General features: G+C 44.2%; 1 protein-coding gene across 2 annotated transcripts; it reads left to right on the forward strand.

Moving 5' to 3' along the window:
* The first annotated feature begins 586 nt into the window (after positions 1-586).
* Positions 587-22,901, forward strand: MORF4L1 (mortality factor 4 like 1). 2 transcript variants are annotated; one of them, XM_032391948.1, is made up of 13 exons: positions 587-718; positions 5,486-5,532; positions 7,170-7,237; positions 10,324-10,440; positions 11,489-11,575; positions 11,999-12,079; positions 15,972-15,997; positions 16,474-16,562; positions 17,743-17,844; positions 19,214-19,302; positions 19,810-19,982; positions 20,457-20,541; positions 22,149-22,901. In XM_032391948.1, the coding sequence occupies exons 1-13, from the start codon at positions 679-681 to the stop codon at positions 22,231-22,233; spliced, it is 1,089 nt and encodes a 362-aa protein (XP_032247839.1). In that variant the 5' UTR covers positions 587-678; the 3' UTR covers positions 22,234-22,901. The 2 variants fall into 2 exon arrangements, with proteins under 2 accessions (XP_032247839.1, XP_032247840.1); XM_032391949.1 differs by lacking the exon at positions 10,324-10,440.
* The last annotated feature ends 3,711 nt before the right edge of the window (positions 22,902-26,612 follow it).

Here is a 26,612-nt window from a genome sequence, read left to right on the forward strand (position 1 = left end):
AGGGCTGTGTCCCGGCGGGGACGTGTCCGCGCGGAGGCCGGCGAGGCACAGGAGGGAGATGACGGGGTCCCCGCACCTGTGCCCCGTGTTTTACGCTGCTGAGTGGCGGCCTCAGGAACGAGCAGGGGGGTGGCAGAATCACAACACAGAAGGCAGGGTGGGTGCCGGGGGCGGGCAGCGGACACGGGTGGGTCCGCGGCCACCGCCGTCGGGGGGGGGGCGGGCGAGGGGCTGCGGCGGGAGCGGGGCGCCCATAGCCGCCACCCCCACACCCCACCCCCGGTCACTAGGACGCGGGCGGCACGGAGGAGCGCCGCGCGGGCTCGCAGGGACCCTCGCCCCCGCGTGTGCTCCAGGGGTGCGGACCGCCGGGCGGGGCCCGGCCCCCCCGCGCTCTCGGGCCGGCCGCCCCTCCCCCGCCCCGCGGAACTACCGGTCCCGGCGTGCCCCGGGGCGGCGCGGGCGCAGCGGCGCGTGCGCGGCGGGCGGCCGTTGGCTGGGGCGGCGGCTGCGCGGTCGCGGCGCGGTGAGGTCTGCGGGCGCTGACAAATCGGGCCCAGGATGTAGAGCTGGCGGTGCCTGACGGCGCGTCTGACGCGAAGCTGGGTGGGGTAGAGAGTAGGGGGCGGTAGTCGGGGGTGGTGGGAGAAGGAGGAGGCGGCGGCGAATCACTTATAAATGGCGCCGAAGCAGGACCCGAAGCCCAAATTCCAGGAGGGTGAGTCCGGGCCGTCAGGGAGAGGCGGCGGACGGCGCGGGGGCGGGCGGGCAGCGGCCGGGGGCGGCGGGGGCCGGGGGGCGCCGCAGGCCGCGCCCGGGGGCGGCGGGCAGGGGCTTTGTGAGGAAGGCGCATTGCGGCGGCGGCGGGCGGCGGCGGGTTTGGCCGCGGGCGAGGGTGCGGCGCGGGCGGGGAGCTCGGGGAGCGCCGGGCGCCCCGGGGAAGGCGGGCGCGGGGGGCCGCCCATTGTGGGGAGGTGGCGGGCGCGCCATGGCGGCGGCGGGGAGCTGATGTGGCGTGGGGGAGGGGCGGCCGCGCGGTGGGGGGGGGGCGGCCGCCAGGCCCGGGACAGCCCCACGGCCGGCCCCCGCCCTTCTCGGCTCGAGGGGAGGGGGGCGCCCGGCGGCGTGCGGCCTGGCGGGGGGCGGCGTGGCGGGGCCCCCGCGCGGGAGGAGCGCGCTGCTGCGAAATGGCCGCTGTGCGGCGGCCGCGCCATCATGGCCGCCGGCGCCCGGCTCGGGTCGCGCGCGCAGCGCCCCCTCCTGGCGGCCGCGCAGGGGCTTTGTGCGGCCGGCGTCCGCGGGCGTCCTGGGGGCGGGCGGGCGCGTTCTGGCGGCGCGGCCTCGGTGTGCTCCGTGCGCCCGCCCGCCCCGAGCCCGCCGGCGGCGCTGCTGGCCGGGCGGGCGCTCGAGGCCCGGCGGACGGCGGGAGCCGGCCCCTCGCGGTGAGCGCGTCTGTCGTCGGGTGGAGGCCGCACGTGGGCTGGGAGGGGCGGAGAGTGTTGGAGCGGAGCGGGGACGCGTCCGCACCTCGCTGTGTGCCGGGGTCACTGGGGAGTCGCGGACCCCGACCCCCCGCGGAGGTGGCGGCGGGCTCGGCCCCGCTCTCCGCCGCGCGGACGGCTCAGGGCCGCCGCGCGTGGGTTCGCCTGTTGTGTCGCCCGGTGGTTCAGGTCAGTGCGTGCGGTTCGGATCTGTGAACTTGGAAAAGGGCTGCTGTTGGAACAGGTGAAATCAAGCGTTCCGGTTATGAGTCCCCGCGCGGTCCTAGCCGTGCGCTGCGGGAGGCGCGCTCACATGCTCACGCGCCCTGTTGCTTGAGAGGCCTGGCGGGGCTGGATCCGCGCCGTGTGGGCTGGGCGGGCCCGGAGCGGGTCCCCGGGACGGGACGTCATGGCGCTGGCACGCGGGCTCGGTGGGGCTTCCTCCGGTGCCGCGCGCTGCCGGTCTGTGTGAGAGCGTCCTGAGCCAGCGGGGGGGGCGCGAGGGGGGAACCGCCGAGGGGCCCGTGTGCCGCCGGCGCGGTCAGTCCGCGGGAGGAGGAACCGCGTTCCCGGAAGCGAGGTTGGCGCTGCTCGCGGGGCGCCCTGCCGTCACTTCGCAGCTGGGCGTCCACTGTGGGCGCCGGAGCGCGCGGCCGCGGTCAGAGCAGAGGAGGCCTTGGAGGGAAACAGTGGCGCCAGAACACTGCAGAAGTGGCCTTACGTCATCGGGGAAGTGCGACCGAAACCGTTTTGTTCAGGGTTCCATTGAACGTGGACGTTTTCTCATTTAATAATGGCCCAGCGTGTGTTAGGTCAGCACTTCCTAAGCGCTGGGGCTGTTTTGTACTGGACTTGATCCTCCCTTTGAAATGCTGTTCGAGCAGAGAGGAGGGAAAACCGTTGAACTGTTGGGCAGTGAGCCCGTTGTCGGAGGGAATGCCTTTCTGCCTCGTCAGGAATGGACCAGCCGGTAGCTTTTGAGTGCCCCCACTGAGTACGGGCCGGTGGGGGGGCTGGAATCTCATCGGCCGTGAGTACGAGAGCACTGGACAGAACTACCTTGGTCATGACACTGGGAGGATCAGGAGCGGAGCAGGGCGTTACAGGCCGCATCTGAGAACCATGCTTTGCTCTTTTCCCCCGTTACAGGTCCTTCTCTCCACTTTTATGACAAGTAGGCTGCAGGCATTTGTTGTTCTGGCTCATGTGCCTCCAGCTCTGTGTGTATTCGTCAGGAGAGTAAGGGTCAGGTAGCTAGGATGGAGGTCACGAGGGCCTTAGTCTCCGTATAGTTGTTTTTGGCAGCAGCCAGGAGAGGGAGGAATGAGGCCATTTTCAGGGTGTCTTTATTATTTATTTTTAAGCAGGCTCCATGGCCAGCATGGAGCCCACAGTGGGGCTCGGTCTCATGACGCTGACATCATGACCTGAGCTGAGGTCAAGAGTTGGACGCTTAACCAGCTGAGCCACCCCGGCGCCCTTCAGGGTGTCTCTGAACTGTACCTGGGGAGTGAAGTTAGGAGACACAGGGGTGATCTTTGGTGCTGCTGGTAAGCCCTGTGCCTTACTTACATCCCCATGTTCTCAGCCATGGTGTTCAGTGATGGTTCCAGCCTAGCGCTCTCCTGAGCTCTAGACGTGGTACCCAACTGCTTACTAGATGATTCCATTTTGGATGTGCTGTAGCCGCTGCTGTAACATAGTCCACAACTGGTTGAAGCCCCCTCCCTCCATTTCCTGTTCTGGTTAATGCTCCCTCCAGCCTGGTCAGTTTAAAACTTACTGCTTTTGCTCAGTCGTCCTTTACTTCTCACTGCTTTTGGTTCAGACCTGTTTCTCTTACCATGGACTGCTGGGAGAAGTCCTTGACTGGTCTCCCTATTTGCAGTCTCCACTTGAAGTTCTGCATAGGCCCAACAACCTCTGGCAGGTTCTTCAGAGGGGACCACTGCACAAGAATTACATAGAGAACTTTGATCAAAGTAAAATTCCTGGGGCTGCTCGGGGAGGGTCTAATATGTCTCTGGTGAAGCTTGAAAATCTGCAGTTTTAAAAACTGCAAGAGACTCTTGGTCAGATTTGGGAATCCTTCTTACAGGATAAAGTCCAGACTTCGTAACATGACACGTAAGGCACTCTATGATCTGTGTAACTTTGATTTCTACTTTTATATGTTTATCCTGTGCTCCAGTGATGGCGAATTATTTATGTTTAAATGGTAGGTAGTCTGATAGTGTCACCTTGTCATGTTTCTATGCTTTTGTACCAGTTGTTTCCCTAGTAGCTCATCATTCACTCCTATTGCATATGAAGATAACATAGGAAATCCAGTAGATTGTGCGAAACTACTTGCTTACATATCAGTGTCCCTTTTTCTAATGGTGCACAAGTAGGTATGTGAAAGACTGGGTATAAATATGTTGAAAGTGAATATATAGATTTGGTTTAGATAACTTAATGTTGAAGGTTTGTAAGTTGTCAGTTTTTTTAAAAGTAGCAGTAATTTTTTAAAATGGTGAAAACCTTTATTGCCCTATAATTTTTGAAGAGTTGAGCTGGGGTGCCTGGGTGACTCAGTGGGTTAAGCATCTGACTTTGGCTCAGGTCAAGATTTCAGGTTTCTGGGATCAGCCCCCTTCAGGCTCCTCGCTCATTGCTCAGCTCTCCGCTCAGGGGGGATTCTGCCTCTCCCTCTCCCTCTGCCCCTACTGTTTGTGTCTGCGCGCGGCTCTCAGTAAAAAATGTTGAGCTAGGGGCGCGTGGGTGGCTCATTCGTTAAGCGTCTGCCTTCAGCTCTGGTCATGATCTCAGGGTCCTGGGGTCGAGCCCTGCGTTGGGTTCCCTGCTCGGTGGGGAAGCCTGCTTCTCCCTCTCCCACTCCCCCTGCTTGTGTTTCCTCTCTTGCTGTGTCTCTCTCTGTCAAAAAAATAAAATCTTAAAAAATGTTGAGCTAGTAGGTCACTTTAATAATTTTAGAGCTGAAAGAGCGATCTGTGGTGGAGTACTTTTGTTAACCTTTGGGTCTGAAGAAATCCAAGGGGACTGAAAATAAGTGCAAGAAATTCATTTCTACGATAATCAAATGTAGTCTTCAGGTACTGCCAGGAATTAACAGCCTGTTTTGTCTGAGGAGCTGAGTTGGCTTCCAGGTCTTAATCCCTTATATTTAGTTATTCGTGCAAGTCTTAATTTTAAGTTCGACATAGAGTGTGATTTCCAAAAGTTGGAATTCTTACTTTACTTGACCAGTAAAAGGTTTGGAAGCAGAAATAATAGGGAGAGCATAAGGTCCTAAATATGGAAATATTTTAGGGGCACCTGGGTGACTCAGTTGGTTAAGTGTCCGACTCTTTTTTTTTTTTTGTAAAGGATTTATTTATTTATTTGACAGAGAGACAGACAGCTAGAGAGAGGGAACACAAGCCAGGAGAATGGGAGAGGGAGAAGCAGGCTCCCCGCTGTACAGGGAGCCTGATGCGGGGCTCGATCCCAGGACCCTGGGACCATGAAGTGTCCGACTCTTGATTGCAGGTCAGGTCCTGATCTCAGGCTCCTGGTATGGAGCCTGGCATTAGGCTCTGCACTTAGTGGGGAGTCTGCTTGAAGATTCTCTCTTTGCCCCCCCACCCCCCGGTGGCGCATGTGCGCGCGTTCTCTCTCAAATAAATTTTAAAAAAAGGAAATATTTTAAAAATTGTCTTCTGAGATACACATTGAAAAACCCAAATCCTTCCAGAAGGTAGATATTGTAGAATTTTATTGGCTTAACAGGTGATAGATGATTTGATGGTCTAAATGGATTGACATTCTAATCAATTGTTTTTTTGCTGTTTACATTGCATACTGAGCTGCTTTTGTTGCAGGGTACTATTGAGGTTTGATCCGAGGTATTAATCTGGTTTTGCGAGGAATACATGCGAGTACAGATGTGATGGCTCTTACATGTGACCCTTAGATATGAAGAGAAATTACAATTAACTTGATATTTTTTTTTACTTTTACAGGTGAACGAGTGCTGTGCTTTCATGGGCCTCTTCTTTATGAAGCAAAGGTATGAAACCTGTTTTCTTTTGAGAAGTTAGCTGAAATGACTGATTAGATGATTCTTGAGCATCAGATTTCAGTGGTTGGTAGGAAGAGAGTTAGTTGCCTTTTTCACAGATTGGTAGTCCGTAGCGTCCGTCATCTTCTCTTACTTGCCGAGTGGGTCACATACAGCATTGCCACCTTGCCATTCACCTTACGACCTGCTGAAGGCCCAGCAGCTGGAAGGAGCATTTGAGGGGAAAGGTAAAAGACTGGTTGGTTGTGGGAGCAAGTTGTATGTGTAGTTAGTGACTTGTGAGAAAATACTGCCAAAGTCAGTTTTGGGTGTGAATATAGTATGCTGAGTAAGCGCTGAGCTAACTTGACTGCATTAAAGATCAAAGTGAACGTTAAAAATGTGAGGACATTTAACTTTATCTGTTGGTTTGTCTGTCAGAGTTTGAATGCTAGGGGCTTCCTTTCCCCTGTATGGGGTGTGCTCCTGTTGTCAGAACTGATTGTACATTTAGCCAGAGGTAAATGAGATGATAAATTCCCCAGTAAAAAGTGTTTTTAGTATTTCTGGCAACTTTTAGCGCAAATATGTAAGGTGTAACTTTTTAACGCTTGTAATTTTTAAAAACGGTACACAAAACAATACAGCATTTGGTTAAATACAATTCCTACAGCATTCTTGGTGAGTATATGCGTGAAAATGGTCTTAACAGTCTTGAAGTGCCCGTGTGACCAAATAATAACCATTTTCACTATTTTTCAGTTGTTTTGAATACATAGATTAGATACGTGTTTTTCAAGTTCTAAAATGACTGAATTTGGATTTATGGAGAATCTGTTAACCTTATGTGTATGTACATCTCTCAATGATGTCATACTAACACAGCTTGTAAGTAAGTTGTGAGTTCTGTTGATCATTTATATTCCTGAAAATTATTTTTGTTGTGTCAACTCCGCTAACCTGACAGGTTTTTTTTTTTTCCTGTGGCAGCAGAAACTCCAGTGAACAATTTTTAAATGGCTGTTGGAATAGCTTAAACTATCCTGGTTCTCTTGGTTTGCCCAAGATAAAGACTTTGGATAGTGATCACTTGTCATAGTTGATGACTTCCTCTAATCATGCATTCTAATTGTTAGGCCACTTTTAAGAAGAACATAAAATGTTTTTCATGTATAACTTGGCTAGTTGCTAATACTCTGCAGCAAAACAGTTTATTGCCTTCCATAAGTTAATGACACTTTTTAATGGTACGGTATAAATAATTTTCTTTAGCTGAATTTGTTTTTGAAATATGTAATGGCTTCTGACTGGTAGAAAGTGCAAACATGGCTTCCATTAGCTGTTCTTGGAGAGCTAATAATCGCGCCCACTGATTTAAGGCTCAGGGTGACCTCTTATGATGGGTTTTCTGCTTTGCTGGACTAGCTCCAGCAGATGGTGACTTTGAGGCAGTTTTATGACTGTTGATGTATGTGAATGAGAAGCTTGAACACTCTTCTTTGTGACCGTCACATTGTGTCATGCTCGTTTTGGCCACCGGAGTTTGAGTGGAGTGTCTTAAATTAAGATTGTATACCTGAAAAGCATACAGGTGGTCATCTTTTTCAAAACCTATTTCTGAGTGAATTTTTTCTTTTTTATTTCAGTGTGTAAAGGTTGCCATAAAGGACAAGCAAGTGAAATACTTTATACATTACAGTGGTTGGAATAAAAAGTGAGTATTAGTATTAGATCTTTAAAAACAATGTTTTATTTCTAACAAGGTAGCTTGTGTCACGTGTGTCACAAACCCATGCCTCTTAATTCTTGTACGGTTTTAACGTATTCTGTGTATCAAAGCAAGGGTGAAACATTTGTAGTACGGAGAAAGTAGTAGAAACTAGGGTACATAGCCATTATATTTTAAATTATTTGGATTATTTCTCGTGCTCTAGTATAATGTCTAATAATTGTTAGTCAACCAACTACTTTTTTTCTTGGTTTAGTACATTTTAGGACAGCTTTAGTTTTTTGCCTTAGCACAAACTCAGCTACTATATATGTTATTGCAAACAGTTACACTCAGAGCTAGTTGGATTTTTCTGCCTAAAAAAGGAGAAAGGATGAGCGTGTTTGATTAGGAAGTAATGACCAACTTATGTTCTGAACTTTGGTAACATAAATGTTGGCAGAGAGTGATTTCATGTGTTCACTTTTTAGAATATGGTTTAATACGGATAGAAGAATTTAATTACAGAACCTAATTTTTCACCTGGAAGAGTTAAACTTTTTTTTTTTTTTTAAAGGAGTGGTGTATTGATCCATTGCCAGGAGTGGACAGTGGTCATAGATTGAACATATTCTAGAATATCTAGCCAGTGGAGTTCTCTTTTTCAGTGATGACTCTTTCTCCTTGGGACCCACAAATATCATGTCTAATAATTTATTCATTTTTGGTGCTTGAAATAGAAGCGCCTATAATTTTTACTGTGAGAGGTTTTAAATTACTTTCATTAGTGGTGTTTTGTCGTTCAAAGATTGCCAGAAAGTAGTTCTTCCGGGGTTGTTTGCTAGCAACTTTTAAGGCTTTGTGTCTCCTGAGCTGTGCTCTGGTGTCTGGTTCCCCACGTGAGCAAGCCATCTGATTGGATGAGCACTCTAGTGTTAATGGAAGAAGGTATTCTCTGACTCTCACTGGCCCTGTGATTTTGGTCTTGTTTAGGTGACCCAGTTTTATTTTTTAGAAAAATTTTTCACAAAGTGCTTTTAGCTAAGAAATATCAGACCCTGGGGCGCCTGGATGGCTTAGTCATTAAGCATCTGCCTTCGGATCAGGTCATGAACCCAGGGTCCTGGGATAAAGCCCCACATCGGGCTCCATCCTCCGCGGGAAGCCTGCTTCTCCCTCTCCCACTCCGCCGCTGTGTTTCCTCTCTCGCTGTGTTTCTCTCAAATAAATGAATAAAATCTTAAAAAAAAAAAAGAAATACCAGACCCTTCACTTTTCTTCCATTAGTATACTTGTAGAAAGGTGGACATCTAAAATGTGTAAAAGCACATTCCTTGTGATTTTTGTCCCCCACTTAAACTATTTCTCATAATGACAGATAGGATTTTAAATATTGAGAAATTGGGAAAATCATAGGGAAAACTATCCTTTTGTCTTTTACAAATAAACTATGATGTTAAATGTGATTTCTAGTATCTAAATTATTTCTAATATCCAGGAAAGTTCATCGTATGGCTCCTGGTGTGTATTGTAGATTTCCCTATTTAAACTGTATTTCAGTCTTGTATTAGATTTATTGTACATGCGGATACTCTGTCAGTATTGGGTAAAGTTGAGAGCATTACGATACAATAAGAATCTCCATTCTCTACAGGTAATAAAATATCTCATTTGTGCATATCATGTGTGGGAAAATTAACGTCCATCCAGGAAATCAAAAAAAAAAGAGCAAATTCATGATATAGGATTGCTTCCCTCCCCATTTACTCTTGTAAATAAGTGTTTTACGATTTCATCTTAATAGCTGTGAACACACAGGTTTTGTGCTTAACTCTTTTATGTGCAATATTTTGTTTAAAATTACAGGTAGATGTGTACAGCTTAAAGACTTGGGTTTTGAGTGGCATTTGTAGCTTATAAGAAGTTATGAAAGTGTCAAATGCTTGTATTTCCTGATTTTACGACTTCAAAATAACGTTTTTTCCTTTGTTAGAATTCAGTAACACAAGTAAAATGATAGGCTGCATAGATTTGTTTTCAGCTACTTTTATATACTGATTCCTTGGAAAAAATTTAAAAATGGCACTAAACATTGGAGATCTTTAATATCTTTTAGATGTATTGAGGATATTAATGAACAAAGATGTATTTTTTGTAGGTGATTTGGGATGTAGATCAATATACGTAATTTTGAAAAATTTGATCTTAGTATTTAGAGAAGGCTTTAAATAAACCCCATTTTGAAATGGGGAAGAGTTACTCAGATGCCCAGCAGGTGTGTTATGTTTATATTTAGTACTGTGTAAGTAATGCCACAGATCACTGTGATGTTGCAATTTATTGACAAGCTACCTTTACAAAATTCTGAACTTATGCTTGTGACCTGTGAAAATTTCTGAACGTCTGGCCTTCAGTTACTACCCTAGTAGTGATGTTCCTCAGAGCAAAAGATATTTCATCTTCCTGTGGTTCAGCAAGGGTTTTCAGCTTCTGACACATAAAGGAAACTCTGGAATTGATTTGGTTTTTGTTATTTTTTAATTAAAAAAATTTTTTTTAAGTAAATACTATGCCCAGTGTGGGGCTTGAACTCACGACCCGGAGATCACGAGTCACATGCCCTACTGACTGAGCCATCTGGGCACCCCTTGATTTGGTTTTTAGATCAAAGTGCTTATGTAGATGTATTTTATATCAGAGTGGGAAGGGATTTGCAGGGATCTAAAATGGAGCTTTGTGGTAAATAAAAATTGGACAGCTCCCCTTAATTTAGAGAGAATGGGAATAGGTACCAGTAGATGTATAAATAAAAATAAGATTCTCATTTTGAAAATGGTTTGTAAGGTATCTTACTTATAGAAAGTCATACAACAAAAGCCCAATCTCGAAATTGGAGTTTTTTAAACTTTAGTAAATATATAAATATTTTCAAAAGCACAATAGATAATATATTTCTAAATTTTCAAAATCCTTATTGGAACTTGTTGACACAGACATTCAAATATTCCATTTGTAAATAAATCTTAATAAAGCTTAAGCTAAATTCTGCACCTAGTTACTGAGATTACTTTGTACTATGCTGTCTGTATCAGAAGTGCTGTGAGGCCCAGGCGCTCTGAAAAAACTTTGAAGACACGTGAGGATATTGTAGCCCTTTTTCCTGTTCCTGAAGGAGCTCCCTCAGTACACCACCCCCTCCTGACCTCTAGGTAAATGCATGTTTTAAAGTTTTCTCTAGGAAATCATGTTGAGGATTGCTTTTTAATTATTTATTCTCCTTTTGGCTATCTTATGTAAGAGGTCAGAGGTGGGAAATCATTAAATGAAAGATTTTGCTTTGAGGATACATCTAATTGTGTCACTAAAGGAGCTCCCTCAGCAGGAGAAAAGAATCACTTTGCATGAATAGTTCAGCATTCCCTAAGAAATGTCTTGTTTTTGTTTTCCCCTCTGGAGAAAAACCACATCAGAAATCTTGAAGGAGCTTTTCTAAGGGCCAGAATGCTTAAGCAACTAGATATTTTTAGAGTGCTTGGTTCTACCTTTTGATGTTTAAAAAGCCATCTCTCTGGTTACGTCTTGGAAGTGCATTCATGAGTGAGTGAGTGAAGGTTGAGGATGATGTAGTCTGATAAACCATCTGATAATGGTTTGATCTACAGTCTTAGCTGAGTTGGTCTGGATGTTGTTTGTTTGAGTGTGGTAGACCTAATCATGTTCCTGACCTACCTTGAGTGTATTTTATGTCAGACTCCTGACTATTTTACATGTCTTATTTAATTTTTGTAACAATTCTGTAAAGGTAGGTATAGTTAACACTCATTTTACAGGTGATGAAAATCATGCACAGCTAGTTCTGTAACTTTGCTGTTAATTTACACAGTATTAGCTTTTGATGGACTCTTTCATTTTTTTTGGAAATTAAAATTCTTTAAGATCTCTTTATTCTGTAAGGGTAGTTGCTTAGGGACTCTCTAAGTGCCATGCTCTTAAGTCATTTGAAGAAAGGATTTGAATAATCTGTTTTTATAATCTGGCAGTTAAGATTTGGAATGCTGCTTTTGAGGATATGAAATGTTTACTTCCTTTATAGAACAGATTTTCGTTTTAGTTGAGAATGGATTTGTAGTCCTACTAAATTTTTGTCAGAGAAATCCGAAGTCTTGCCTCTTAGATCTCTAAAAAGTAATTGGTGGACAAAGTCTGAATAGTGGTAAAAATAATTTTGAATGATAATTTAACTTTTGTCTTTTTCAGTTGGGATGAATGGGTTCCAGAAAGCAGAGTACTCAAATACGTGGATACCAATCTGCAGAAACAGCGAGAACTCCAAAAAGCCAATCAGTAAGTTTGTTTTGCAGCGTGAATAGGAGGAGAAATGTCTATAAATTAATTTTGGGAAATGGAATGAATACTAGAATCATATTGGCTCCCCACCTACAAAGTGATTCTTGGTACCTGTTAGCTGCTGTGTTGGGGCTTTAAACTTCAATCAGAGAAGCCTTTCCTAGAAAAAGGAAGTAGATACTGGTCATTTCTTGAGTCTGTCCATAGAGTCAGACAGAAGACAGCAGGCTGTTGTTGGAAAGTCCTGTAGTTGCAAACTCACTGTGATCCCCTTACCTCCTAGGCTCTGTGGGAGTTAGACTTGGGAAGGGGGTGTGGGACCTCAGTTTGAATATAAATTTCAAATGGAATCAAGCTGGCACAATTTATTTTTCCACATAAGTACTCATTTAATGACAACCATTGAAATTATTTTTGAAGGGAGCAGTATGCAGAGGGGAAGATGAGAGGGGCTGCCCCAGGAAAGAAGACATCTGGTCTGCAACAGAAAAATGTTGAAGTGTAAGAAGCTCTATCTTTGTTTTAATTTTGTATATTGTTTTATAAGTGAAATTCAAACTCAGTACTCATTATGTATTAGGATTTATTGAAAATGGAAACTGGAACATTTTAACTTGAAAAATGCCAATGAGAATCCCGTTCTCAAGTGTTGGGTTGTTGAAAATACGTAATAATTACATATTAATTCCTTAATTTCCCTTAGCAGGTTTTCTGTACCACCTCGCCCCCTTTTTTATTATGGTGAAAAATACGTAACATAAAATTCACCATTGAGCTCATTTTTAAGTGTGTAATTCAGTGGTATTGAGTACATCCAGAACCCTTTTTAAGGTATGTTTGTGTATGTATTTTCTTTTACAAATAGAGTATTATCAGTAGAACACAAGTCTTAAGATATTTTTTGGGCAGATTTGCTCTTTTGTTTAACTCTTCCTTTGAAACCCGTGGTAAGAATGTGTGAGATGTTAAAGTTTCAAATTACCCACCACCCCGGTGCGGGGTGGGGGGCATTTCTTGTCGTTAACTCTTAAGATTTAGAACATCTTGGTAATAAAACCTATGTGTGGAAGTCATGCACACATGACAGATCAAAAACTTTTATTAGAAGATCATTTTATTTTTTGTGACTTGATTATTTTCATTTAAAAACAGGTAGTTTAGGGGTGCCTGGGTGGCTCGGTTGGTTGGGCAGCTGCCTTCGGCTCGGGTCGTGAATCCTGGAGTCCCAGGATTGAGTCCTGCGTCGGGCTCCCTGCTCAGTGGGGAGTCTGCTTCTCCCTCTGACCCTCCCCCACCTCCTGCTCTCTCATTCTCTCTCGCACTCTCTCGTGAATAAATAAAATCTTAAAAAACAAACAAACAAAAAAGGTAGGTTAGGGGGCGCCTGGGTGGCTTAGGTACAGTCTACCTTTGGCTCAGGTCATGATCCCAGGGTCCTGGGATTGAGTCCTGCGTCGGGCTCCCTGCTCAGGGGCAGTCTGCTTCTCCCTCTCTCTCTGCCTTTCCCCTTGCCTTTGCTCTCTCACTCTCAAATAAAATCTTTAAAATAAAAAAAGATCTAAAAACAGGTAGTTTAATAAGTGGTCATGTTCTTGTCAAAGGATCAAAAGTAACAGTGTTCTAAAATAGGATTTATTGAGGAGAAGTTTGTATGTTTTTCCTCAGAATTACATCGTATTGCTTTAGAGTTGGTGGTCTGCCTTTACTACCTAAACATGAGATGTTAGTCATGAAGGGAACTAGGCAGTGGAAGGTTGACCTTTGTCGAGCTGATATTTGATAGCCAAGGGGTGGGTGTGCCACTGAGGGCGGCCCGTAGCTTTCATTAAAAAGCAGTAACAAATTATGCCGTTCTTTGGAAAACTGCCATGTAGTAGTAGTCATTAGGATTTTAATAGCAAGTGAGTCTTAAAAGTCAGCAACTTTCTCATATGGGAGAATATGATGGATTTTTATCGATAAAATATTTTTGATTTAATGTTAATCCTTTCTCGTGTTAAAAGTTGGTGTAGAAAATTAGTCTAGTAGTAGGCTTAAAAATTAGTTGTATTTGAATATAAAGTGTTGTACGATTTGAACTACAAAAATAATGGCTCAGTAAGTATGAAGTAAAACTTTAAAACTCAATTTTCCTTTCCTGGAGAGTGGGGTCCTCTTCAAATTTATTGGCTCCTTGGTCTTTTGATGAGGGATCTTGGGTCTTTTGGGTCTTCTTGTCATTAGGTAGGATAAGATATGTTCTAGGCTCACCTGGTACATTTTCTGCCCTAAGACATGGAACTTCCTTTTTTCTCCAAGAGCCTTTATTAATGGGATAGATGACATTTTGTGGAGATCATAATCTGAGTGGTTAGAGAAAACATCAAGTAATTTTTTTTTAAATATATTTTATTTATTTATTTGACAGAGACACAGCGAGAGAGGGAACACAAGCAGGGGGAGTGGGAGAGGGAGAGAGAAGCAGGCTTCCCGCCGAGCAGGGAGCCCGATGCGGGGCTCGATCCCAGGACCCTGGGATCATGACCTGAGCCGAAGGCAGACGCTTAACCCACTGAGCCACCCAGGCATCCCACATCAAGTAATTTTAAATACTGCTTTTTCCTGGTAGAATAGTATGGATATTTTAAAGTAAAAATAGTAATTAAACGAAGCAGTATTTTTTTCCCCATTTCTTTCATTTTGAATCGAGGTTTGGATGTAATTTTTAATGTTTAGTTTTATCCTACTCGATCTTTAGGGTTTAGTAAGTGTTCTTTCTCTGAATATGCATAAACACAAATGCATTTGGTTAGAAAATAGAACCAGGTTTACCTTGGCTTTGTTGACATTTTGGTCCTTAAGTTTGGGTGCTCATCTTTCTAAACTGATAGTGAATACATGTGATGTTAGCACTTCGGCTTCAAAAGGCTGTGCTTCGTTCATTATTTAGTGGAGTGGCTTTTTTTTTTTTTTTTTTTAACATTTTATTTACTTAGCACAAGCAGGGGGAGCAGCAGAGGGAGAGGGAAAAGCAGGCTCCCTGCTGAGCGAGGATCCAATGCAGGACTCCATCCCAGGACCCTGGGATCATGACCTGAGCCAAAGGCAGACACTTAACCGACAGAGCCATCCAGGTGTCCCTGGAATGGCTTTTCTTAAGAATGACTTAGGATTTCAGTTATTCTTTAAATTGAATCTAACAGCTGATGTTTTGACTATATAATACTTAGTCATAGGGCTTAGAGAAAGGAACACAGACAACACCAGGCAATTTATTGTAGGAAATCTGTTGCCTAGTTTGAGAAACTAGCTTGCTTGTTTAATTAATATAAGTAAGAAGGTTGAAGCAAGAAGTCTGTGAGTCTTTACTGCTGTGATTCATTGAAGTATAGTTTATAGATTTCAGAGTTAGGGTCAGCTGTCAGTGTTTTTTCTTTAATTTTGTGGTATAGAATGAGTGGGTAAGGAATACGTGTCAGGGCTCTAGGTTTCTCTTGGTCCCCACCTGTTTTTAACACGTATAAGTAAAAGTTCATGGTTTAATCTGACCCAGAAATACTGTCCAACAAGTACTTGTGTTCCAGAAGTTAAACTTGGAGAAACAGGAAAAATCTTGTACATTCAGATGGCCAGATTTTTGTACTCATCCCTAAACATAAGTTAATTTGAGTTGTAAAATGAATCTCATGCTCTAAATTAGATCAGTACAATTAATAAGATTTATAAATGTTTTTTTTAAAGCAGTAGAAGAGTCAGCCTACTCTGGTGTTCTGGTTTGGTCCCACCAGATGTAGCCCATAGTCGTGGGCTTTGCACATGATTTTCTTGTATTCTCTAAATATTTGTGTATGAAATTAAAATGAATAATTTACTGTTTGCTAGTTTGTAAATATACATGAGTTAAGTTGCAGTTAGAGATGATGACCAAGAGGAAGGAGACATTAGCTTTGTTCTGTGTAGGGGAAGAAAAGAGTATTAGGTGTAGAAAAGGATGGAATATCCAGTTGAGAGAAGTACAGGGAGACAGACAGTGGCCCCTGAGGGTGGAGCACACACGTGTCCCATCAGGTTCTCGGACTGAGCTGATGGGGTTGCTTGAACCTTGGAAGTTTGTTTGGGTAGAACTAATAATGTAAGATTCTTATAAACTGTATAACATATGCTGTAAACTTGTAAATCAATAATATCATGGAAGTCTCCCAGCGTGGTTTTGGTTTAGTTTTGTGTTATATGGAGGGAGGTGTGAATTTAGCCAACTATCAGTGAAAATTCTTGTCTGAGCAGGAAACTAATTCACAGCCTGGTCTTATCATCCAAGGCAGTATTTCTTTATGAACTTAACTCTGGTAAAAGGGAACTTTTATTAGCAGTAATCACTTATTATTCTTTCCCTTTTCTTCCCTTCTCCTTTTAGGAAAACCAAAAAGAACAAACAGAAAAGTAAGAATATTAAATTTGTTTTAAAAGTATTTTATCTTTATAGCATTTACATTTTGAAATTAGTATTAAGTGTTAACATTTACAGAGTTTTTAGAGTAAGCATATGTTTGTTGGTCATGTCAAAGATGAATCACAGCAACATTCTACAGAATCCAGTGTATAGCAGTATAGTACTTGGGTAGTAGAGGCCCAGCTCGGATACTGTTTTTACCATGGGGAAACCTGTGTCATGTTTAGTCTTAATGATTGAGAAGATAATATTTTTTAATAAATGTAAGATCTTGTAAATGTTGCCTTATGCTAAGTGTTTGGTAGAACTTTATATTTTTGGTAGGACTATGATTCTTTACGGTAGATTTGAGTAACTCCTGTGTAATGGGAGAATGAAAACAGTGGGGGTGTCATGAGACTGTTTTCCTTACGAGTTTCTCCTATGTGAAGCTGAAAATCTCCCTTCTTCTCCTGAATCTGTGCAGCACCTGGAAATGGGGACGGTGGCAGCACCAGCGAGACCCCTCCGCCTCCTCGCAAGAAAAGGGCCCGCGTGGATCCCACTGTGGAGAATGTGAGTATCTCCTCAACTTTATGAATCGCATTTTAGTATTTGTAGTTTGTGCAATAAAACAGAACTTGAGTCTCGAAAACATTGTTAATTTGGTTAACTGCTGAAATGAAAATACTCCTCTTCTTGGATAAAGGGTTTTTTTTAATACATCTTTATTTATTTCACTTGTAGCTCTGAGTATGTCCCTGCTATGTATGTCCTCCCCAGCTCCTCATCAGATGCTTGTTTCCAAGCTCTGTTGATGCACAGAACTTACTGTCTCAGTGGTGTCCCACTGTGCAGACTGCCAGGTCCCGTTACCTGGTTTAGTGTGTCCCACGATGACTGAACAGACCCATAAAAAACCACAAAAGCTTTATCCGTTCCACATATATGTGTGTGTGTATGAGTTTAGAATTTCTCTAAGTGATAAAATGTCTTATTTCTAATTTCCAAAGTTAATGAATTTGGAAGTGGGTTTTCTTTTTTTTAATATCTTACTTATTTGAGAGAGAATGAGAGAGAGAGCACAAGATGGAGGAGGGTCAGAGGGAGAAGCAGACTCCCTGCTGAGCAGGGAGCCCTATGCACGGGAATCGATCCTGGCTCTCCAGGATCATGACCTGAGCCGAAGGCAGTCACTTAACCAGCTGAGCCACCCAGGCGCCCTGGAAGTAGGGTTTTAATTTAATTTTAATGTACTGACAGTTTATATTTTTGAAGCTGAGATTAGAAAACTTAGAGTGCTGTGTTCTGAGAATTGGCAACTTTGGGCAGTGATTAAAGACTTCGTTAGGAGTCAGTACATTTAATTTTATGTATTAAAGAAGTAATTTCAAGGTAGTCATACTTGGAACAGTCCTTGGATATCAAAAATAAATATGAAAATACCGTTAGAGTGCACCAAGTCTGAGTGCTCATTTGCAGAAGAAAAGAAAATGTGCTGAAGAATTTGTGCCTTCACACGAAAAGGCACTGAATAGACCAATTATCTATGAAGACCAGATTCTTTTCTCCCATAGCTTAGCTGTAGGGGTTTTTCGTGTGCGAATTTTTGAATGTCAACTCTGGCAGTCCATTTGAGTACTTAAAGAATTAATTTATGTCTTTAGTGCCTCTAAAGATTGAGTAAAGCCCTGAATTTTAGTTGTTGTTTAGTGAGAAAAGGTGGGTTTTTAATGCCATTCCCTTTTCTGTCCAGGAGGAAACATTCATGAACAGAGTTGAAGTGAAAGTGAAGATTCCTGAAGAGCTAAAACCATGGCTTGTCGATGATTGGGACTTAATTACCCGACAAAAACAGGTACCTTGAAAGCGACACAATCATCTATAGATGTTCTAGGTAGTGTGAAACAAAGTTTTAAGGAAAAAATTGTATAGACTTGACTATTGAAGGGGTGTGACTGATGAGTGTTATTTAATTTTTTTAAGATTTTATTTATTTTTTGACAGAGAGAGACACAGCGAGAGAGGGAACACAGGCAGGGGGAGTGGGAGAGGGAGAAGCAGGCTTCCCTCCGAGCAGGGAGCCTGATGCAGGGGCTCGATCCCAGGACACTGGGATCAGGACCTGAGCCAAAGGCAGACGCTTAACGACTGAGCCACCCAGGCGCCCCTGATGAGTATTATTTTAATTCAGAGACTGAACACTGTGATCATCAGAAGGCCTCACTTGTAGAGGACTAAAACAAAGTACATATATAAAAGTCCCATGAGTTTATAGTGAGAAAAGGTGGAGAGAACTCCATTTTGGAGGTTGCTAGGATAGGAAATCATTCTGAAAGTTGATAAGGACAAAGAAGCATGTGTTTCCTGTTCTACTGTCATTGAAAATGGGACATCCTCACATAACGTTGCTACTAGTGGTCTGTAACAGGAAGCGCACAATAGTTCCTGCAAGGTATTCGTGGCCTCCAAAAGAACCTGAATCTCGTCCAGCTCCAAGTCTGATGACTAGTGTAAAGGAAATAGGGCATGATGAGGTACATGTGTGACATCACAGGGTGCAGCCATCAAAACCAGAATGAGGACCTTATCAGACGATGAACCAAGTTCTTAGAACAGATGGCATGGGCAGGAATGGGGGCGTATAGACTACGTGGGGGTCAGGAGACTTCAGAGACCTCAGTCCTAGACGCTGTGTGGAACTCATTTGGTTCTTGATTTGGTTCTGGTGCTGAACTGCTGGATTCAAACCTTGACCTTACCAGTTACTGAGGACTCAGCCTTTCTGTGTTTTGGTAGGTTCCTACCTCCCACTACTGATGTGAGGATGAAAAGAGATTTCATGTATGCTTCCAACAGGGTCTGGCACATGATCCACATGCAGTAAATAATGTCAGTGTCAGGGAGGTACATTTCTACATTTCTGTGTGGTGCATTCCATAGATGGTGAGTAGAAGGAACGTGTGTCCAGCAGATGACTGGTCTTTAGAGCTGTGCTGTCCAATATGGCAGCCTCTAGTCAACATTTGGCTATGTACTGAGATTACTAAACTAAAATTTTTATTAGTTCCTCAGCCACATTAGCCATGTTGTAAGTGCTGAACAGCGCCATTTCCTATTTCGTAACTGTTAGGTGGTCTTTTATTGCATTAAAGGTTTTCCAGTGTAATTTTTCTTTAAAAAAAAAAAAAAATACTGTGGTATTCGTTTGTTTTTTGTTTTCATAGCTCTTTTATCTTCCTGCCAAGAAGAATGTGGATTCCATTCTAGAGGATTATGCAAATTACAAGAAATCTCGAGGAAACACAGATAATAAGTAAGAACATATAAATCTTTTAAGTATACACAAAGATATTTTTCTTTTAAGTATTCTTATTTTCAAGTAAATCCTCTGAAACGTCCACTTACTCTTAGTGCCATCAGAAACCAGCAAAATAGAATTTCATTGGTTTGACATGGAGTTTGGCTGGCAAACTTTTTTTTTAAAGGGCCGCCAGACAGTAAATATTTTAGGTAAAATTGAAGCTATTATGTGTAAGTGCATATATAACCATTTAAAATACAGTTGTTTGAGAATTTTTCTAAAAAAACCATTCTTAGCCTGAGGGCTGTAGTTAGCTTACCACTGGTTTATTTTTGGAATTGATTTTTCTTGTTCTTTTGTTTAAATCCCTTTAAAAAAAAATGTGTTCATTAAAAGTTCATTGCCATTAGTTCAGCCTTCAGTTCAAGTCCCTTGCTCTTAATTGATTGAATTAATCTCCATTTCTCAATTCTTTTCAGTGACTTGCTTTGAAAGTAAATATTTTTGTCTTTGTATCAGGGAGTATGCTGTTAATGAGGTTGTGGCAGGAATAAAGGAATACTTCAATGTGATGTTGGGCACTCAGCTACTCTACAAATTTGAGAGACCACAGTATGCGGAGATTTTAGCGGATCACCCGGATGCACCCATGTCCCAGGTGTATGGAGCACCACATCTACTGAGATTATTTGGTAATGTCCTATTTAGAAAAAAATTATTTTTTATCCTTTGGTTTTTTATTTCTTTATCTTATTTTTTATAAGATTTTATTTGAGAGCGAGAACGAGCGGTAGGGTGGGGGGAGCAGACTCCCCACTGAGCAGGGAGCCCGATGTGGGACTTGATCCAAGGACCCTGGGATCATGACCTGAGCCAGAGGCAGACGCTTAACCAGCTGAGCCCCTCAGGCATCCCTGTCCTTTGGGTTTTTAATATTTTTTGTCTTTACTAATTGACATCAAGGGGTAACAGAAAATAACATTATAGAACATTCCATTTTGAATTTTCTACCTAAAATGTTAAATATCAAGTCTGTTTAAAAGTAGAGTTTCTAAAATCACATATTTTAAAGGAATCAGTGATTGCATTTGCTGCTCACATAACAAAAATAGTGCTTCTAGTGCTATCCCGTACGTAACTTTGACTACATTATTTTGTTTACACAGTACGAATCGGAGCGATGTTGGCCTATACTCCTCTGGATGAGAAAAGCCTTGCATTGTTGCTAAATTATCTTCATGATTTCCTAAAGTAAGTTTAAAGGTGTGCTTGAAATTACAAACATGGATTAACACAGCGTACCGAGAATCACTGATCCATCGGCATTATAGATAGAAGACAGACGAGAACAGAGCAATGTGCGGACGGAGGAGAGACGTCAGTGGAACAGCATGAGTGCAGGTGTTGATTGCCGCAGATGCCGGGGTGGCGCCTGACGGGATCAGCTGGCTAGTCTTTGGAAGGAAACCAAATCTGATCCACACTTACTGTCACAGACCAAGATTCTAGATTAATCCGAAGTATAAATCTAAAATAGAAACTATTAAGATAATGATGGAAAAATGGTAGTATTTTCATTATTTTTAGAGAAAGGTCTTAAATAAATAATAGAGGGAATAATCATCTTGACTGTGTAAAATTAAAATTCTGTGATTAAAAATTAGTAACACAGAAAGAAAGAAATAGTAACAGAAGAGTTGTGATCACGGTGAGCAAAGCAGTGACAATCAGCATGGTGGGTTTGCACAGCGGCGGCAGCTCGGTGGCCTACCGAGATGGTGCAGGGTTCCCACGGTCAGGGGGTCTCTGTCGCGCTGGCCGAGATGAACCGGACTGCAGAATCAGGGGAAAGGGCGGTCTGGTTTCCGCAGCTTTGTGGAGGGCGTTTTGGCAAATGCCTGTTGGAAGTTCAGGTGTGCTTCCCTCGGACCAGACCGTTAACCTCTCTGGGGACTGACCCCGTAGATACGTTGAGGTGCACAAAGATTTCCAAGTGCATGAAGGTGTAAAATACACGTATATAGTAATGAATTCTCAGTAGCCAAGCCGCTGTTAAAGGATGTAGCTGTAAACATCCTGATGAGAAAGCTGTCCATGTTGCGGCAACTGAAAACAGCCAAGTTGCAGGAAAAGTAGGTGCGTGAGTCCCCTCATTTGTGGAGAAACGTTTGTACTCTTTGGAAAAGATCTAGAAAGGTGTGGATCCTACCAAATGGTGGATTAGTTCCTGGGCGCCCTTCTGGGAGGGAAGGTTGAAGTGGTCCGTTTCTACTTTATCTATTTCTGTATTTGAATTTTCTTAGCGTGTTACCATGTGTCTTATAATCTCAAAACTGCAACACATGCCTGGGAATGTGCGGCATTCTAGTCCTTGCTCTCCTGGTGATGAGGAGAGGTCCTCTCTCTGCCTGGATTTTTTTTTTTTTTTAATGAACTCAAAGTGTTGTACCGCTGAACACTTCAGTTCAGGACCCTTTGATTTTTATGGTGTTTGTTAATTTCTGAATCTGTATCTCATACATTGAGTTTCAAAGAGCTAAAGAAAACACTAGATGTTCCTTTAGGATGCAACATCTGTTTCCTAAAAACAGTCCCAGCTCTCAAGTTGGTATTCTGAAGACAGCTATTCTTTACTGTTCGGAAATGAGGGAGTGGCTCTGGACTTCTTCGTTCTTTATGCATCACTGACTGGTGTGTATGGCCCTGTGTATCTGAATTGTAATGACAGGGTTTTACCGTGAAGTTGCCTTTATTTTAGTATGTTTTCAGAGAAACTGTTTTGTGCAGCATCTGTGCCTTGATTTAGATCAAGGTAGGATTCTCCTTCATCTTTATAATGACTGATATTTTGTTTTCAGATACCTGGCAAAGAATTCGGCAACCTTGTTTAGTGCCAGCGATTATGAAGTGGCTCCTCCTGAGTACCATCGGAAGGCCGTGTGAGGCGAGGTGCCGGCCCTCACTTCGTTTGGATCTCTGTAAACACAGTTTTGTTTAGTCCTTCTCTTGTACAAATGATGTACTTTGAAAATGTTAGTGTATAACAGAGTTGATGTTTGTTTTCTGTTTGATCTTAAACAGAGAAAATAAAAGGGGTTACCGCTCCTTTTTTCTTTTCTTTTTTTTTTTCATTTCAAAGTTGCTACCAGTGTATTCAGTGACGGACAACGGAGAGACATACTGTAGACTGTTCTATTGCCTAGTCGACAAAGCTGCTTTGAATGCTGGTGGTTCTATTCCTTTGACACTACGCACTTTTATAATATGTGTTAATGCTCTATGACAAATGCTCTGATTCCTAGTGCCAAAGGTTCAATTCAGTGTATATAACTGAACACGCTCATCCGTTTGTGCTTTTTTTTTTTTTTTTTTAATGGTGCTTAAAGTAAAGAGCCCATCCTTTGCAGGCCATTCATGTTGTTCCTTAGGCATTTTATCTATGCTCAGATTGTTGAAGAATGGTGGCTTGTTTCATGGTTTTTGTATTTGTGTCTAATGCACGTTTTAACATAATAGACGCAATGCATTGTGTAGCTACAGTTTTCTGGAGAAGTCAATCTTTTAGGAATTGTTTTTCAGATCTTCAATAAATTTTTTCTTTAAATTTCAAAGAGCAATGTGCTTGTGTGGATGCATTATAAAACCTTTTCGTATCTAGACAGTGATTTTTCAGGTAGGTGTTTAATTTTCTGCTTGGCCTTTATGGAAGGAGGTGGGTGGCTTTAGCATCAGCCTCTAATCCACGAAGCTTTGGCAGTTTGTTCTTGAGTCGTGGCTAAGCAGTTGGAGATCCACAGGACTATTTCTCTGCTTTTCCTAGATGACTTCTCTACCTGCGTGACATCTCGTTGTCTAATTACTTGAAAGTGTTTACACCAACATGGTCACAATGCGTGATACCGGGTTTTCTTAAGTATTCATTAACCTCTCCCCCCCCATTACGAATAGGGTGTTGACAGGTTTGCTTGATGATACTAAAGGCAGTAATCGTCTCTGGGCAGTAAATGTACTAAGTAGTGGTGAATATGTTCATTCAGTAGTGATCTTGGTGTGGCTCCAGAATGGGATGCGCAGTAATGAGAGTAGCTGGAGTAAGACATAGGATGGTCCTGAATGGACGGTTCTAGTTCATCGTAAACATCAATGCTAAAATCTTTAATCAAGGTACAATTGATATAAAACATTAGTTTTATATGTAAAACGTAATGATTTTGTATTTATATTTATTGTGAAATGATGACCACAGTAAGTCTAGTTAACGTCCATCATGATAGGTGGTTATATCAAGTTTTTAAAAACATTGTGTTCTAGTACATTTTTTAATTTTTTTTTAAAGATTTTATTTATTTATTTGACAGAGTGAGAGAGGGAACACAAGCAGGGTGAGTGAGAGAGGGAGAAGCAGGCTTCCCGCAGAGCAGGGAGCCCGATGAAGGGCTCGATCCCAGGATCCTGGGATCATGACCTGAGCCGAAGGCAGACGCTTAACGACTGAGCCCCCCAGGTGCCCCTCTGATATATTTTTTTTAAAGATTTATTTATTTCAGAGAGAGTGTGTGCGAGCTGGTACGAGGAGCAGAGAGGGAAGCAGAGGGAGAGAGAATCCCAAGCAAACTCCCCACTGAGCGTGGAGCCCGACACAGGGCTCAATCTCAAGGCCCTGAGATCAGGACTTGAGCCAAAACCAAGAGTCGGACGCTTAACCAACTGAGCCCCCCAGGCGCCCCAGTAATACATCTTTTTAAACCTAGGTCTTTGTTGGGGCACCTGGGTGGCTCAGTCGTTAAGCGTCTGCCTTCGGCTCAGGTCATGGTCCCAGGGTCCTGGGATCGAGCCCCGCATCGGGCTCCCTGCTCGGCGGGAAGCCTGCTTCTCCCTCCCCCACTCCCCCTGCTTGTGTTCCCTCTCTCGCTGTGTCTCTCTCTGTCAAATAAATAAAATCTTTAAAAACAAAACAAAAAGACCCCAATAACCTAGGTCTTTGTTCCCGATACCCGCCCTTCGCAGTGTTTGTTGCAGGAAGCAGTTTGGGTGGGGGTCCCAGCCGTGTCCGACACTCGGGGGTCGGCATACAGATGTGCTGCAGTCTAGGGTTTTTGGTCTTAAATTGATTCCTTGAGCTAGTGATCGAACCACCTGAAAGGCAAGGGCTGGAAGGGCAGGAGGCAGCCTTGTTCCTGACGAGGGTGCCGTGAGACTAGCAGTCCTGGCGCTCCGCTGCCCATGTCCCGCCCTCGTACCTGCTGCAGTTCAGCTAGGGCAGGACTGTTGAAAGGTGGGGCGTCACTTCCTGCAGCTATTTTCAGACCGCTGGTAAGTGGCAGATTTTACATCCTGCTTGAGCGCGGTCCTGGAACGTGATGGCCATGTCTCTGGAGACCTCGCTTGGTGGGGTGATGGGCTCGGGTCAGGGCGGTGTGACCGCATCCCCAGCACCCAGTGCACCAGTGTGCTGGCACCTCGTTCACATGGTGGTCCTCTTTAATTAGTTGTGCTATTGCTCAGGTTTTGAGATTGCTTGCTCAAAATCGAGATACTTTGCTCATCCTTAGGCTCCCTGCCCTGCCATTTTTTGCCGTTCCTGAGCATGCCTCTTGGGCGGCTCTGTCGCTGCCCTCTGTCCGTGGACTTCTGTTCACGGTAGCGGCTGGTGTCTGCAGTGTCTGTCGCCGGGTGTGTGGTTCAGCTCCACGTAGCACAGCCCCGGCCACGGGCCAGCCTCTGGCCACACAGACCCTGTTCTGTGACTGTTGGCGTTTACCGGCCTCGTGGTGTCCGCCGTGGGGCGTCCCTGCCCCCTCACACTGGTCCACGGTCCCACTGTTGCCAGTATTTAAGACAGTCCTGCTGCTTCCCTCCTAAAAGTGAATGCTTTCCTGTCTGAGAGTTTGTTACCCAACCTGACTGCACTTCGTAACCCAGACCCAGCTCTGGAAGGGACACCACCTCACTCACCGTTCTGTGCTTGAGTGTGTCTACCCTAAATCTAGTTGACACACAGATACTACGTATAAAACACGCTCAATAATAGCTAAGGAGAAGAAGAATTGTACAGAAGAGAAAAGGAACGTGGTGATTCAGACAGCCTCCCACTGGGGGTTCTTAGAGCCTGAGCGGGACTATGAAGCTCTGCTTGAAGGCACCGGGGGCCGGGGTCCGCAGGAGGATGGGCCTAGGGCTTGTGAGCCCGTGTGCAGTGCTGCTGGTGCCCTGCCCGGTGTTTGCCCAGGTCAGGGCGCTGGGGCCTGATTGGCTGACCTGTGTTTTGACAGTCTCCACTTGGGCGGAGGATGTGAATTCAAGTCGGGGGCTGCCGAGAACTTAGGACCCCACCTTCACTTAAGGTTACGAGTGAGGGAGACCTAATTGTTTATACAATAAATGTGAATAAAATGTTTAGCACCTCATTATGTGAGACAATGAAGAACAAAACATCAAGAGAAGATTTGAGAAACAGACTCGGGGTAGAGGCTGTTAGATTCAGCGCACTTCTCCCACAGAACCAGCACCCTGAGCCCGCCCCTGAGAAGGGTCGTTGAGACGTGGGAGGGACTAAGGCACTTTAACTCTACTTAGCATATCCAGAGAGAGAAGAGCTGAGATGGAGAATTCCAGCAGAGAACTGAAGAGAACCAGGTCCAGAGCCAGGACCTCCAGTAGCTGCAGTGGGAACTCTGTGAGTGTGATGAGAAGCAGATCGAGAGACCCGGGGGGCAGGAGGGGGATGGCTGCCGTTGGAGTACACCACGTGATGATTCGCATGGTGGCGTGGGGCTGTGGTGGGGCGGCACCTTCACGGACCTGCTGAAGGAATAGCGTCCGAAGATTGAAGAGCCTCAAGCATGACCAAAACCCATTTGAACCTCTGTCCTTAAAACTCGTAGACGACTTAGCCTCCCAATGAAAGCTGATCTGTGCAGACGATGGCAGCCAGGAGACTGGGGTGTTCACAGTGATGGCAGAAAACCTCAACCAGCAACATCCTTGAAGAAACAAAAACTTTCTGACAAAGCCAGAAGAATATGTCGGAAAACTTACCAGCAACCCAAACAGGAGAGAATCCCAGCGTATTCAGTGAAGGAAGTTGGGCTTGGGTGAAGCAGCGAAGGCCAGGCAAGGTGATGAAGACAGGTGAGGTCAGGGTGAGGTCGTACTGAGCAAAGCTGCACAACCACTGTCTTGTCCAGTCGCTAGGTAAACTCCAGCCCCATGATGACCGCAACCTGGAGGTTCTCACATCGTTGAGGGAGAAGGCGAGGGTCAGGAAGGCATGTCGTGGAATCTAGAGTGCCCAGGAGAATGGATTGATTCAAAAAATGAAA

This window comes from Phoca vitulina, unplaced genomic scaffold, assembly GCF_004348235.1.
Source record: "Phoca vitulina isolate PV1807 unplaced genomic scaffold, GSC_HSeal_1.0 scaffold65, whole genome shotgun sequence".
In the NCBI taxonomy this organism is placed as follows: Eukaryota; Metazoa; Chordata; class Mammalia; order Carnivora; family Phocidae; genus Phoca; species Phoca vitulina.